Consider the following 16,415-nt stretch of genomic DNA (forward strand, 5'->3'; position numbering starts at 1 on the left):
GAAGCCGCCCGGTCAAAGGCAGTGCACTAAAGAGCGAGTTGGGATGCAGTGTAAGCTAGAGGTGCAGGAACCACGGGGCATTATTTACTCTGACAGAGTTATTGCTCCAAATGTATTTCATTTAACAGGCTTAACGATAAGATTATACTTCTCGGTCGTTCTTTCCGTGTCCTCGTGGCATCTTAAAAAAACAGAGCTGGGTAACTAACTGAACTTGGCTTTCTGTTTTATGTAGACGCACGAGCATTCCGAAGGTTTTAAACCCCCACAACTGTAAGAAAAAAAGAAAATGAAAAAAGAAACAACAACAAAAAAAAAAAACACATCCCATTTTGAAAGATCTACCACGACATGTGCTACGATATACCAGGGTAATTTTCACCAATCAGATTTGGTTGCCGTAGTGGCATCCAATTAAAACTAATACCATCCAGATCTTTATATCACCAGAGCAAAAGTAATAATTTCCTTATGTGTCCTTCTACAAAACCTTCCTTCTGCTGCACGTCCCGAAGAAAACATGAAACACATGCCCAGTACACAACAGTGGTGGTAGATTCAGTTTTTGTTTAAAATTGAATTATGGTCTATGCAATCTATGTTTAAAAAATATTTCTCACTGGCTTGTGTGTGTGTGTGTGTGTGTGTGTGTGTGTGTGTACACACGTGTTTGGGTAGGCATAATCATGTGTGTGTGTGTCTGAAGAGTAAGAGAAACATAGACAATATTTTTACTCCAGCAGAGCTTGTGACTATCACTGGCATTCCTCCCCATAGGCCGCTCCAGGACATATGACTCACAGCAAAAATAGAGGAGAGAAGTATGACAGGTCTACTCTAGATTATACTGCAAGGGAGCTGTAGCTTGGCTCACAAAAGGCCTCAGAGAGAAACGCACGATTACAAAGGAAGTCCTTAAGGAGTTTGTTAAAGTATTTCTCAAATTCCAGTGTCTAGTTAACCAAGTGTAGGTTTTGAAGCAGACATGGGGCAATGAAAGCCTCAATGCAGGCATTTACTATTTTCTAGTGATCGGCCGGTCTCGGACTGCTCTTCAGAAGGGCGTAGTTGTATTTCTGGTGGCACCGATGCCATGGACTATCCTTCAGAAACACATGGTAACACTGCATGTCTCCGGTAGCAACGGAGACATGAAACCCAGTCGGATTTGTCCCCGTTACAGAGCTGACCTAAGGTCATTTTGACAGTGGTCTCTCACCTGTGATGCGGTTCTCGCTCTCTCCTTGCATCTGTAACGATTCCACGTAGATGCTGCGGTTGCCGATGAAGCGGGCACAGGCAATGCCCCTGTACGGCTGACAGAAGCCCTTCTCATGCGTTCTGTGGGAAAAGCAGACCGACCATGAATCCTGACATTGCATGAGACTGCCAGGTTTGCGTTCAACACAGCTGGTCGGCTAAATGTGAAGGCAAACCGAGATGCAAACATTTTTGGAACTAGCTGATGTGACAACCTTCTAACCTGTTAGCAAAGATGTTCACGCAGTCAGCTTAGCCAGCAAGGCTTCCATTTAGGTACCATTATCTAGTTAGCCTAACAACAAAGTTTTTTGTATCATACAAAATATGTGACAGAATACACGGCTAAAAAACTAGGCAAAGAAACTCTCAATTAGATTTGGGTGTTTTACTCAAACTTGTCTTAGAGGAGGATCTGACCATAAGGCAGACATTCATTTGATTGGTTGACTCCATGGAGGGGGCAGAGTATAGGCCCTAGTTGACGTTTCATTCGCTTAGAGTTAGGGTTAAAGGTCGGGACATGCACAAAACTTGGAGCAATCACCCGTTTGAAATGCAGGACCCCGCTTTCTCCATTGAGTCAGCCAGTCACATTAACTTCTGCCTTTAGGGGCAAATCTGCCTCCAAGACATGTTTGAATAAGTAAGACTTTAACAACCCACTCGAACAGGGAGACTCTTAGCTTGTTTACATTACGACACAGACGACAAAAGGTTACATAGACTTTCTTAATTTCCATAATAACATCCATAGAGGTTCAATTTACACCGGCATTAATACAGTTGCGACACAACTGTCTTCACACTTGTAAACCTCCAGGGGGCCTCCATCTAAAACATGGCGCACGCTACCTCAGAAGGTAGCGTCTCAAGCTATCAATATCTGCAAGTTTACATCAAAAAATAATCTAGCTTTTTGACTGGATATGTTTGGGAAAAATGTAGCGAAATACATTCAAGGGCTTGTTTACAACACGAGAGAGAAAATGATAGGCTTTTTTGACACACACACAAACACATTGTGAACACAAACAGTTAGTTCAGCCCGAGTTCCCGGCTAGGCTACACGCTTAGACTAACACGCTGAAGTATCACATGACAAGTTCTTCCGTTTACGCTGGTGCAGAGGGAACCTGTGGGCTGAACCGAACGGGAAACGTCTAATCCAGTCTTGCCATGTTACTTTTTCTGCTGAGTACATTAGCATTGTTCGTTTGAGTCTGGTTCCAGATCTACCAGGGCGCTGCCAGGATGGGCTACAGGCCTTTAATCTCCAACACAAACAAGCTGTGGTTTCAGTGATAAAATCTGCCTGGTTACTGGGAATGTGAGACTTCCGATAGGTTCAGACATTATCTAGAATGGGGGGGGGGGGGTGGGGGGGGGGGGGGGTGGCATGATTTTATGTATCCTTCGGTTGGTGAGCGTCTCTTTGTGTAATGTATCTCGGGCAACAGCCATTTAATTGGCACCAGACTGGCATTTTAATTGGTTGGCTTGGAACAGTAAGTGCCCTGCACACCCTGGGTGCGCGTGTGATCTGAGCGTGGGCACACAGTGTGTATTATTATAGTACTACTATTGTATTACTAGAATGTATATGACAACCCATGAACATGTGTTGGGAACGTCGTGGCACACACTGATGGTAGTACAGACAAGGACATAGGAGAGCGAGATAGGCTAGTGGGAGGATGGGAGCGGAGAAAGCCAGAGCTCCGGGGGAACGGAGCCACAATGACGTAGGCCGACTCACCAAGACAGACATTAGCGGCGTCTCGTGATCCACCCCATTCCCAGATGAAAGCGGGATCCAGGGGGAGGAAGTGGTAGGGGCCCGTGGCCAGGCTAATGATTAAAACTACAGTATTGTGGTTTAGGAATCAAATTCTCTTTTAGTGAGTCTCTCGTTGACAGAATAGGCCGTACCATCCCTTTGAGTGCAGCGTATTTGCTTTCCTTAATGGATCTCGGTACGGTAGTCCAAAAACATGTAGGGAGATCCTCTATTCCAACCCAAGAAAGCAATCAGGAGGACTGGATATTTACAGAGCCCTCCATAATTACTGGGACAGTAAAGCAATTTTCTATTGCCTCTACACTAACTTTGGATAGAAAATCAAACGATTACTGAGGTTTATTTAAAATACGTACTTTCACTCAGGAACTTCTTGCGTTACTGGATGAGGAATTCATGAAATATAGAGTTTTGCTAGAAGACCAGCATGTCAGTCTTGAAACCAAGCAGCAGTATGTGAACTGGAGGCGGTGGCTTAGATCGCTAGACCAACCAAGGCCACAATTAATATGACGTTAAAGCATAGATCCTCACCATTATGGGAGAATTTGCAAACCTTTATTAAGGTATGTCCGTCTATGAACATGTTTATTAGGGTCAGCAACGACCTGGGAACAATTTAAGTAAACTGCCATTGCTCAGAACAGAACCACGGACCTTTCATTTACTGGTTAATTGCTTTGGACCACTATGTAGGCTATCATGCCACCTCACGTTTGGTGGCATATCTTTTGCATTCAACCCTCTGACACCACCAGATGCTGGGCATCTTCTCGAGTGGTGTTCTGCCAGGTCTCTGCTGAGGCCATATGTAGTTGTTGTTTGTGTTGCTTAGCCATGTTCAATTGTATTTACATCTGGGGAAAGACTTGGCTGGTAAATAACTGTTCAATTTTCTGACCCTGAAAAACTCCCTGGTTGCCATGGCAGTATGTTTGAGGACATTGTCTTCCCATGTGATGAAGAGCTGTCCAATGGGTTTGGAAGCAATTCCTTATATTTTAGCAGATCCACTACAGCCATGAACAATTACAAGTAATTCTTTGGATTCATATTAGGGGAGCATGAGTACTGGCTTACAGTCAAAATGTAAAGGAATTTGAAAGGTCATTTCTGGAGCCATCGATAACTAGCATTAGCACAATGACAAGATAGGTTTGCATACCACTGAACCGTAGATATAGAACACCTAGAGAGATCAGAGAGACTGACGATATAGCATAGGAAGATCTTGATTCTGGCCCGAGTTTGTATTTCCTTTGTAATCAGTAGCAGAGCATGACACCAAAGTTGTCTCAGGGAACACAAACTAGAGAGGTCTGTGCTTCGTGTGCACAGTGATATCTCTGTGTGTTTGGCCTCTAACTTAGATTATCTACAATCCGCTCCATGACAGTTATTGTCGACACCTCTGACTGAACCTTTCCCCCCGCGACTGTGGTTTGGTTTCAGAGGTCGAATGTTTTTTTAGAACACAATGGCAAAAACTAGAACCAAAAAAGCAGTCAGCGGTCAGTTACCGTTACGCTTCAGAGAAAGTAAACCCGCTTGATTTCCCCCTCCCCTCAAAAAATGAGAACCTTTGTTGTAGTCCCTAAACGGAAGGGGGGGGGGATGCAGGATTAGATGTGGGAGATAAACTGGGGACATAATTGCATGTAGCGGTCCAGAGCAGGAGAACGGTCATGGCCCTGGAGACTTGGTGCAGGCTTTGTCCAGCCTTACTGTAAACACAAATGTTGTTATTAGAACCAGACCAGGCCAAAAATCAAAACTGCTGTTGTAAAAGTTAAAAATGGCAGTGGCAACGGCACTCAAAGCTCACTTCCTCCAACGGACGGACGGACGGACGGACGGGGGGGGGGGCTAGGTTTACAACGTTTCTCTCTACTCAGACAAGCGGGACGTGTGAATGATACGGCACAGGGGGTTGTACAATGGCACCTCGGCAGAGGAATGTATGCACCGCTCACTTCTCGTTTGCCTCAGCGTCCTCCAGAGGGGCGCGCAGCCAGGAGAGCCGTCAGTGCTTCCAGTGTCAATATCCCATATGGTTGCAATTTGACTACGGCTTGGAAAGACTGCAGGGACTTTTACCCAAAACTCAAGTTTGAAGGCTGAAGTTTAACAGGAATTAACGTAGGTTCAACTTCCTACTTTCCCCATTTCCTTTTGGCCAGTGAATGTGTGGCGATGAAAACAAAAAAACTAATAAAAACCTGTGTAAATAAAAATAAAAAACACTTAAGGCTGTATTGCGGCTGTGGGGGTCGGAGTGTGTTAAAATGCTTGTCGTGACTGAGGGGGGTGTGACAGATGAGTTTAGGAATGACGGAGGAGAGGTCACCGTACTTCAGGGTCACAGAGTCATGGACATGCCACTGTCAGTGTTCATGGACGTGTGGCATTTTGATTTGCCTTCAGGCTTTCACAAATGCAGCATTATGATCACAATGTAAAAATGAAAGAAAATGCATCCTTAAACTACATGCATGCACCGTGCAAATGAGTGATCCGTGTGGATACCGGATAATGTGGATTTAAGCCCCACAAAAAAATACTAAATAAATAATAATTTCATGTAGCCCTCATTCAACTCAGCTGGTATGAAAAAACACAGCGATAGTATTTTCCCCCAAAAGCAGCCTTCATGCAAGCCAGCTGAAACCGCTTTTGATCTGGGAGAGCATCTACTCATATAAAGCTGTGTCTTCTTTCTTGGCCTTGACCACAGATTATCCCTGTCACTGCACAAAATATACAAAGAGCCTGGAACTTATATATATATATGTGATGTTGTGGACAGTAAAATAGCTTCAAAGTGACTAAAGCAAGACGCTGGTGACTTGAGGTGGTCCACAGTTCATGCCTCTGCCTCCAGTACCCATGTACTGCTGCAGCGTAGGTTTGAATCCCGCCCATGTACTGCTGCAGCGTAGGTTTGAATCCCGCCCATGTACTGCTGCAGCGTAGGTTTGAATCCCGCCCATGTACTGCTGGAGCTTAGGTTTGAATCCCGCCCATGTACTGCTGGAGCTTAGGTTTGAATCCCGCCTATGTACTGCTGGAGCTTAGGTTTGAATCCCGCCCATGTACTGCTGCAGTGTAGGTTTGAATCCCGCCCATGTACTGCTGCAGTGTAGGTTTGAATCCCGCCCATGTACTGCTGCAGCGTAGGTTTGAATCCCGCCCATGTACTGCTGCAGCGTAGGTTTGAATCCCGCCCATGTACTGCTGCAGCGTAGGTTTGAATCCCGCCCATGTACTGCTGCAGCTTAGGTTTGAATCCCACCCATGTACTGTTGCAGTGTAGGTTTGAATCCCGCCCATGTACTGCTGGAGCTTAGGTTTGAATCCCGCCCATGTACTGCTGCAGTGTAGGTTTGAATCCCGCCCATGTACTGCTGCAGTGTAGGTTTGAATCCCGCCCATGTACTGCTGTAGCGTAGGTTTGAATCCCGCCCATGTACTGCTGAAGCGTAGGTTTGAATCCCGGCCATGTACTGCTGCAGCGTAGGTTGTAACCCCACCCATGTACTGCTGTAGTGTCGGTTTGAATCCCGCCCATGTACTGCTGGAGCATATGTTTGAATCCCGCCCATGTATTGCTGCAGTGTAGGTTTGAATCCCGCCCATGTATTGCTGCAGTGTAGGTTTGAATCCCGCCCATGTACTGCTGCAGTGTAGTTTTGAATCCCACCCATGTACTGCTGGAGTGTATGTTTGACCCCGCCCATGTACTGCTGCAGTGTAGGTTTGAATCCCACCCATGTACTGCTGGAGCGTATGTTTGAATCCCGCCCATGTACTGCTGCAGTGTAGGTTTGACCCCGCCCATGTACTGCTGGAGCTTAGGTTTGAATCCCACCCATGTACTGCTGGAGCGTATGTTTGAATCCTGCCCATGTATTGCTGCAGTGTAGGTTTGAATCCCACCCATGTACTGCTGGAGCGTATGTTTGAATCCCGCCCATGTACTGCTGCAGTGTAGGTTTGAATCCCGCCCATGGCACTTATGCAAAACCTTATCATTCCCTATTTCCAAAGAAACAAAACATTCCTGGAGATAAATAAATAAATCAAAACAGAGAGACAGAAAGGGCAGAATATACAGAATAACATGAAAGCTCCAAATAAACTCAGGGGAAAAAATGCCTAATCTCTGCACCACAAAGCCCCGCCCCCAATCTAAACCTGCTCCTTTTCACACTGACACAAGAGGCTAACAAACATACATAACAGGCAAACTCCAAACATGAAATTCTTCTTGCTGAAACCCAATGCTTAGTAATGCAGTTTTGGATGTTTCTTGGTGGTGGTGGTGGGGGGGTCTAAAGGTGTGTGAACAGGGGTGATGGGGGAGGGTGAGACAGAGGAAGGTCTGTGTGAGTAAGAGAGAGAGGAGCGAGTAACAAGGTCAAGGAACAGCGATCCATAGAACACAGAAGACCTGTGTGTAGCCAACCTGACCAGCGCTAAGCGCAGCGCAGCGCACACACACACACACACACACACACACACACACACACACAGCTCCACAGTAAGTGAAAAAAGTTATACATCACATTGTCTCATTATTCAAATACTCCAATCAAATATATTGTCACAAGGTTAAAGGTCAAGATGAGCTATGACCAGGCAGCCCAGGATATCTACAGGCAGGCTCCTATTGGCCAGGCGGTCCAGCATGTCTATAGAGACAGGATTGGCCGGGCGGCCCAGCTCTGCCCAGGTCTGTAGCCAGTTAGACTGACACACTCCAGATGGCTTGAAAACAATGCCGTTTGTTGTGAACACTGAATTAGGTTGGGGACGAGCCTCCACTTCTGCATTCATTCTAAAACGATTCTCTGAGTACGCTTCAGGGAGTGCTAAAGTCTGAAACAAACAACAACTTCTCTGAACAGAGTGGGTAGGTCCAGTTGGGTGTAACAATAATCATTGTCGTCTGTGTGACAATGAGCAAGATAAAAGATGTGCGTGGCTGCCGCCAAAAAAACATGACGTTTCCTGCCTGTCTTTCGTGAGTGCTCCGTAGAGCGTTTTACTTCTTGGCGCGGCGAGTGCAGCTAAAGCTTAACCAAACCAAATCTTAAATGGTCCCCGGTCAGCTTCGCTTCTCCTGAGAAAGCTTTGGAGAGTTCACAACTGACAAAAAACGGACACATAGATTCACGCCGAGCCTGGGTAACACAATACACACACGAACTACACTCTGAAGGAAGGCTGGGAACTTTTTTTAAAGCTTGATGAGACGTTTCCTCACAACTCCTGAGTTCTCATCGTTGATTGGGCGACGCCAAGTAGCGAGCAACCTATTAAACCTCTCCACAAACATGCAGGGCTAATTGCTAGGAAGCTCTATAAAGATCTGAGGCCCTCAGCAAGGTAGAGTCAAACTAGGATACTTGGCTGTATTGTGAATGAGTATTTCTACTTGAACAACCTTGAAGCTGACTAAAAATAAAACAAATGAAACAACATATTTAGCTCAGCGCATAAGTGAATATTGCCTTCTGAAGCAATTTGCGAAAGTTTATGGCGGCTTCATTTACTTTGGCTAAAGTCATCAAGCAATGTAAATTTGTCCCATGAGTAGAGTTTCTCCGGGGGATATTGTGTTTAATGGCAGTGCCAGGGGCACTTAAGGTTTCTATTTACTCATGGCAGTGTGGTTTATTTTCCTAATTGGGGAAAGTTACAGAAATGTCACTTGTTGGCCTCGGGATACATTTATTTATTTTTTAAAGTTCATGCAGTGGCATTGGTGGCAGTAGATTTAAGAGCATGAAATGAACCAATTTCACCGCAAGGTGGCGACGGTGAATTCTACTGGTTGATGGAGAAGGGCCAGCCAGGCCTGGTAATAACTGCTGTTCACTCGGTTGGAATAACTAAATCTGGTCCGTCTCACCAGTGACAAAACAAGACAGGACTTTTCAGTGCCACATGTGACTCGTGGTAATGTGGTAATTCCACATGAAAAACTCAAAGGGAACGTCGATCGGAGGAAGGGAAAAACCCAGAGCCATCGTCACTGCACTTCTGAGGTTTATTTTAACCCACACAACACTCCGTCTCCCCTGACGACAAGAGGGAGAAAGTGGTGCTCTTCTAACTCTCCTTTCATAGTGCTGCTCTAAATAAATGTATCACTCTCTCCTCTTTTGGAGGCGAGGCACGAGCTTGAGGGTGCGCAATCCACGTTCGTGTGGACTTGTCAGGTTCAGACTCCTCAAAGATGGAAAAAGAAACTGGGGTTACTTTCAGGTTTAGGGCTAGCGTTGGGTGTTACGGTTAGGTTTAGTTTGAAGGCAAAAATGTTAGGTTACTGAAGTTACGGTAAGGGTATGATGAGGGCTAGAGAATAGGGAACATGGGTTTCTGGGTGAGTGTTAGGTCACAGGTCATCACAAAGATGGAAAAAGACACATGAATGTTTATGGTAACTGTCAGAGCTGCGGGGCCCTGACTAGGAAGGAAAAGAGAGACAGAGCAAAGAAGAAGGGGGTGGTCAGACACAAAGGCCTTCCTCCAGTGTGGTATTTACGACTGTACCCTTATCTAATGTCCTGGATTTGACTGGCCTAGGGAACTATCGTCATGGAAACAGACACTATCACCCCTTGCCGTGGAGGCTCTTCTGACAGTTACAGATCTAGGATCAGCAATCCACGTCTGCAATCCTAACTTTGACCATTAATGGGGGCAAAATGCAAAAATAACCCAAAATCAGAAACTAGGCGCAACCTCAGCCTAATTGTTTTAGGGTTTGATCCCGCCCTCTTCAAGATTTCTTCTTTTTTTTAGCTCGTTCTTCTTCTTTTTTTAACACATTATCACAGCAAACATGAGTCACTCCCCCTGGGTCTTCACCCTAGCTCTGCTTCAAAGGGAAATGTCTTGGTTGTTGTTGCCATGTACGGTGATGCTAAAAGGTCTGGCTGAATCGTTTGCTTAGTCAGAATTCCGGTGCAGGAGAGGATGATTGGAAAGCGGTCCTACAGACGTGTCCGCCCAACCTGGGGGGTGCTGTGTGTGTGTGAGAGTGTGTCTGTGTGTGTGAGAGTGTGTGTGTGAGAGTGTGCGCGCACGCGCACAGTCTCAGTCAAAACAAAAGTGTTCTGAAGCTACCAATCCACAAGTAATTACTCAACCCCTAATGTACCCTCAAAAAAATTCCCCCAAAAATCTGCTTCCCCCACCCGGCCCTCACCCGGCCCCCACCCGGCCCCCAGCAGCCCGCTCTGGTCGATTCGGCTTGGCACGCGCCACTTTCACTATGTCCCCTCAGACATGGCACAATTTATTTTACATTGGCTAAGAACAATGGCAACCCCAAACCAGGGCTGACTGCCAGCGGTCTTCCAGCTCTCCGGGTCGTTATACAGGGCCTGGACTGGACCAGAATGAGCCTTGTGATGGCATCTCAGCCAGACCAGATTAGCAGGTCCACTGCTCCCGTCAAAACCTCCCCCACCCACCCTCGGCCGCTTTGTCAGGGTGCCACCGTGGCCAAAAGCAACTAGCGTGTCCATATTTCCGTGTGCATGCCGGTGTGTGTGTGTGTGTGTGTGTGTGTGTGTCAGAAATGGATGGACAGAGGCAGGGGTTAGGGTTTGTAAGTGGGGGGGTTGGTTGTGTGTCAGACAGTGAGTGGAGAGACTACAAGGGTCATTGAGCTGGTCTGGATCAAGGGAACACAAAGAGAGGGAGGAGTGTGACTATATTGACCAAGCACTCTGTTGAGTTGCACTGGATCTGTGTAAAGTGTGTGTGTGTGTGTGTGTGTGTCTGGGAGGGTGTACAGATGTGTGTGCAGGGCTGTGTGAACATGCTAAAATCACAGGTGAACAGTGAGTGTGATTCAGTCAGGCCTGACAAACACAATACACTAAGCTAACAGCAAGGCATGTCGAAAAAATTGATTGGAATGTGAAAAAAAATTCTGCTTTAATGACAACAAAAATAATAAAACTTAAATACTAAAAATAATAACAATAAACCGCTTTTAAAATACTTATATTCACTTGAAGCTAGGCTTGCAACACACACAACTGGCTTGAATCCAGTCTTTGGCAAACCTTCAGGCTACAAATGTCATTCTTAGCCATCTGATGAGATAAGCAAGCTGGTCTGAGAGGGTTTCCAAGAAACACAGGGAGGACCATGAATCAGCAGTCTCTAACTCTGACCAAAACCACTAGGTCTGACTCTCACTAAAGGAATCTAGTCGCTGGTCTGTAATTAACTCATTCACCTCAGGAAGGACTTGAAAGGGGACTGTGTCAGTGTTCTGCTTCAATGTGAGCCCTGTTCACTGACAGCCTGCTAGACTGCGTTGACAGCCGTCTAAACTCACAAGACAACGCGTTTCACGGCGGCGACATAGAAGTCAGTAAGGCGCATGAGCGTGTCTGCATTTGGCGGTGTGTACGTGTGTGTTTGGGTGCAACTGAGGTGAGAGTAACCCACGCATCAACACACAAGCTTGCGCACACACACACACACACGATACAACTACTTACGCTTCATTCGGCTCCTGGGTTGGCGACTGCCCTGTGGGACACAAGACAACAGGAGAGTGAAAAGAGAGAAATATCTACTTATCAACTGACTTTGTTTGGATCACGTCACTATCAGACACTGACTAATTTAGCCGGTTCAGTTCCCGTGGTGAGCAGGTCGGAAATATAGGCACTCACTACCGGAAGTCGCCCTGGATAAGGGGCGTCAGCCGAATGACATTCAAATTAAATAGAAAAATTAGATGACTGCTTATATATACAAAATGTTTAAAAAAAAAAGAACGGGTGCCAGGAAATAGCCCCCAGAGCAGTGACGCTCAAGTGGGTTTAGATGAATGAGTACGCCACACAGCAACTCTCAAAATAACCGTCAAGAGCAGGAATAGGTCTATAATCGCTACTCGGCTGAATAAATCGACTGTGACTAGAAAACTGAAAGACTACATCCTCTAAAGGGAAATTCCAATTACCAAAAAGTAATTCAGTTTGACTTGTCTAGGGATAGATACAATGACAGGTTTTATCTCTCTCTTTCTGCTGCACCCACTTCCACTAACGCCCCCGACCCCTTCTCTTAAAGGTCAAGGGCGAGCCATAGTTGGAAAAAGAGAAAGAAACGACAGCGAGGGGCAAAACACTAAATGAGAGACACACACACACCGCAGCCAGAAATAAACCAAAAACAAAGTTGCACCGAATCCCCAACCAACCCAAAGCCCGAACTTCAAACTGGCCTCACCGAGTTTCACGTAGAGCAAGCCGGTGGACGAGATCACCTTGACCGAGTTGGAGGCCACGCACTGGTAGTAGCCGGTGTCGGTTGTGTCCAGGTCGGTGATGCGCAGCTTGGAGCCCGCCTCCGTCTTGCGGATGGAGATTCGGCCCGGCTCCTGGACAACAGGGGCGTCGTTCTTCAGCCAGCGGATGGTGGGGCGTGGGTTCCCCGTCACCTTACAGTGCAGCGTGGCCATCATGCCCTGCATGAAGGTGTCATTGTGCAGTGGCTCCTGGAACTCCAGAAAGAAACCTGGGGGAGGGGGGGGGGTGGGTCAAAGGTTAAGCTGGGTCAAAGGTTAGAGGTCAAGGGGCGAGAGGAAATTGCATCGAGGCCTTGAATGTTGGGTTGAAGACGTTGTGGAGATCTGGTTTTTGGTTGGAGTATTCCTGCTCTTTTCACACTGTTGTGCTGACTTCATCCCTGACCTGCTCACTCAAATGTTTTCTTTTCATTTTGTGGCACATCTTAGCGCTATAGTCTATAATAATAATAAGAAAGGATGCAAAATGTGTTTTTTAAATGTATTTTCATACAAATTTGGTGAATTCATTTTCATGAAGGGGGCATTTTTGGGGGCATTTGTAATATTCCCATGTATCTCTGTCTGGCATTCTATGGAAGCATTAGTGAGGGACAGACCCCCACAACACAGACACACTTCCTGTTGAATGATGAAGGTTAAGTGCTTCCCGCATGAATCCATCTTCCTCTCAGATGCTCCCTTCCTCTGTACTTTCATTCAAGATGGAGGTGTAAAAGAGAGCTGGCCGTTCTGAGATGCCTCTTCTTTTCTCACAGGCACACACTGTGATTCGCAACAAATGGCAACATGTTGTGCAACACAAAAAACTTTGTGGTGGCGGCCACATCTGGATTAGCTAACACTTGACTCTTCTACAAAACAAAACAGCCCCTTGACAAAGACTGAGGGAGTACAGAGACGTTTCCTCTAGTCAGATCTTTATTCAGGTCAGTGTTTCTCCCACTAGGCGTTAAGGATAGGATTGTCAGATTGGAAACAAAACCAGATCTAAATTTAAGGAAAATGTCATCCGGAAGCGACTGAGACCTTCTAGACATGAGTGAAAGAAGCAGATGAGTGTGAAAACGGATGTTTGCATTAGAAGGTTGAGATGTGGAGAGCCACAGGAAAATCTGTCTGAAAAATTGACGGCTGTTCGCACTTCTTGTTACTGAACTGTGCTTCATCTGGAGAAAGATTGGAAGGCAGTGATTCCATGATTGGAAAAAAATTTGACAAAAAAACATTCTAGAAAATACAATACACACCACTAATTAGCATAATCCAACCAACTAATTAGAATAACCCTGCTAACTAATTAGCATAATCCATTCGAGGTATCAATATATTACAGTCCAGCCATGCACTAGGTTGTGCTCCTGGTCTGGAGACCTCCTCTTCCCCACTGCAGTTCACAAAGAGGTGAGAGGAGACAAGTTTAAGGAGGTGAGGAATACCACAGCCAATGAACTGGCAGTGTTTCGCTACCTCTCATTCTCTCTCTCCCACTGTCTCTCTCTCCCACTGTCTCTCTCTCCCCCACACGCTGTCCCTCTCTCCCTCTCGCTGTCCCTCTCCCACTTTCGCCTGTCCCTCTCCCACTTTCGCCTGTCCCTCTCCCCCTCTCGCTGTCCCTCTCCCCCTCTCGCTGTCCCTCTCCCCCTCTCGCTGTCCCTCTCCCCCTCTTGCTGTCCCTCTCCCCCTCTCGCTGTCCCTCTCCCCCACACGCTGTCCCTCTCCTGGACAGGATACAGATGGCAAGAGAGGAAGGAAGGGAGAGAATGAAGAAAGAAAGAGCGCGGGTGTAGAGGTCAAGTGTCTGTGTACACGCTGTAATAAAGTCTGTGTTGGTGGGGGGTAAAAGAATGACCTCGTCATTGGTTCACAGTCAAAAATCTGTTGGGACTAAGGGCGACACATTACCAGAGAAAATAAAAATGTTTTACTTAGTTTAGTTTGCATATTCATTTACGTTTGAATTCACACTGGCATGCATATGCCTGAAAAAATATAGCTGAACGTAAATAAGCCCTGCATCGCGCAATACAGCCACGACAACAATTTGCGGCGACCTTTCAGGATTTAGCTTAGTGGCCGATGCTCTTGACCCCTAGACTGTCCATAGTCATGTGATCCTGCCCTGTCACCAGGTAACCAGTAAAAGCAAACACTGCCCCGGGTCAAAACTCCGGTTAAGGCTGGCAGACCACTGAACCATAGAAATAGCAAATAACATAGAAAGTAAACTAGAATCTGTTTGCCAAGGTTACACATTCCTAACTCCAAGGCAGGACGCACCTCAGTGAAATGCTTTAGCAGATTCCATTTCAAGTCACCCGGGACTGTAATCAAAAAAACGACTTCTGTTTAAACTAATGTCTCATTGTGTATTAAAACACAGCGCTGTATTCTCCAGAACGGTGGGCTGGTTCTGAGCAGGTCCCACAGTCCTCGGACGCCACCTGTAGTGGAACTGGGAGGTCGCACGGCTGGGAAACGGCGCCCTAGCGGAGTTCTGGTGCATCTCACCGGGGCTGAAACACGACCCATGCCAGTGCCTGGAGGTGGTAACGACAAGACGTGCATCACGTCGACAGGCAGGGAGGTCCTGTCTGATACAAATCACTGCTCAGGGAGCAGGGAGGGAGGACATGTTTGACAGGTGGGAGAGGGAGGGAGAGGGAGGGAGAGAAGGTGTGGGGGGGCGGAGGGGGAAGAAGACAGAACAAAGCAACAGAGAGAGTGAGAGATTGAGGAAGCGAGAGAGAGCGAGATAGAGAGTTAGAGAGCGAGATAGAGAGCAAGAGAGCAAGATAGAGAGCGAGAGAGCGAGAGAGCGAGATAGAGAGCGAGAGAGCGAGATAGAGAGCGAGAGAGCAAGATAGAGAGCAAGATAGAGAGCGAGAGAGCGAGATAGAGCGAGAGAGCGAGAGAGCGAGATAGAGAGCGAGAGAGAGAGCGAGAGAGCGAGCGAGAGAGAGAGAGGGAGCGAGCGAGAGAGCGTGTGTAGTGACTGTAGACAGGTTTTCACAGGCATACACGTCTCAGTGTCTAATCAGACCGTCGGTATGACCACAATCTCCACGGCTTCTCAGGATAGGCTCTGTTGGCACCCCGGACAGCTGTGTGAGGAGCCACATCCACGGTCAGGTAGGGCCAGTGGCCACACAACCGCCGATGCACTTGATGGCACGTTCAACAGATTACAGCGAATCGCCAACTTTAAAACATGGAACAATAAACTGCTGAGCGCAGGGCTCCATGAAGCTCACGTGCACGTTTTTGTCCAGAGGGATGCGTGCACTGACTTCACCACTGAAGAACTGGGGTGGGCGGGGGTGCAGGGGGCGGGGGTGCAGGGGGCGGGGGTGCAGGGGGCGGGGGAAAAACTGCTTTATCAAATTCCCCACTTGAGTGTGCCTTCAGGTTGGATATCCTGAAATTCATCGCCATGACAAACGAGGCTGGGCTTTTAGAGCAATGTACTATTCAGTTCAGAAGGACCTGGTTGCCATGCCACCGCCAGCAGTGCTAGCCTCAAACTGCCTGAACGAAAAACAGTGGACAAAATGATCAGGCTAAGGGCCAGGGTCCAGCCACATTCCAACTGGAAAACAACTTCCATCACTTCTGCCTTTCCCCTTCATCGAAGCCAGGAGGTTTCTGTCCGCCGCACCGCTGTTGATTCGAACAAATCAACTTAAACAGTCTTAGGGTTGGTAGCGACTGTAATTACGCTGATGTGGTAATAGGATTTATCAATTCAAATGGTCCCAAAATGTCAAGGGTGAAATCCTGGTAAAAGGTATGTTGATCTTATCTCAACCAGTTGAATTTCTGGCACAATGTTGTGTGACAGATAGGGGCCTCACACTGAAAGCCCCTAAACATCCCCTTGCCTACCTACTGACTACAGACACAAAAGTTAGTTTTTCAGAAAACCTGAAATCCATGTTCCCTATCCCCAAACCTATCCCTAACCTCCATAACCTAATCCTAACACCTGGCCCTAAAACTGACCAGTAC

The 16,415-nt window shown here is 46.9% G+C and overlaps 1 protein-coding gene across 2 annotated transcripts in view; it reads right to left on the bottom strand.

Moving 5' to 3' along the window:
• Nucleotides 1–16,415, bottom strand: part of ror2 (receptor tyrosine kinase-like orphan receptor 2) — a 66,933-nt gene that overhangs the window by 7,313 nt on the left and 43,205 nt on the right. For both annotated transcript variants that reach the window (XM_010887494.5, XM_010887493.5), the window contains exons 3-5: nt 12,329–12,616; nt 11,590–11,620; nt 1,220–1,341 (exon numbers count right to left, since the gene is read on the bottom strand). In XM_010887494.5, coding sequence (XP_010885796.3) covers nt 1,220–1,341; nt 11,590–11,620; nt 12,329–12,616 — 441 coding nt within the window. The remainder of the gene's footprint in view (nt 1–1,219; nt 1,342–11,589; nt 11,621–12,328; nt 12,617–16,415) is intronic.

Source organism: Esox lucius, chromosome 23 (genome assembly GCF_011004845.1).
Source record: "Esox lucius isolate fEsoLuc1 chromosome 23, fEsoLuc1.pri, whole genome shotgun sequence".
Taxonomy (NCBI): Eukaryota; Metazoa; Chordata; class Actinopteri; order Esociformes; family Esocidae; genus Esox; species Esox lucius.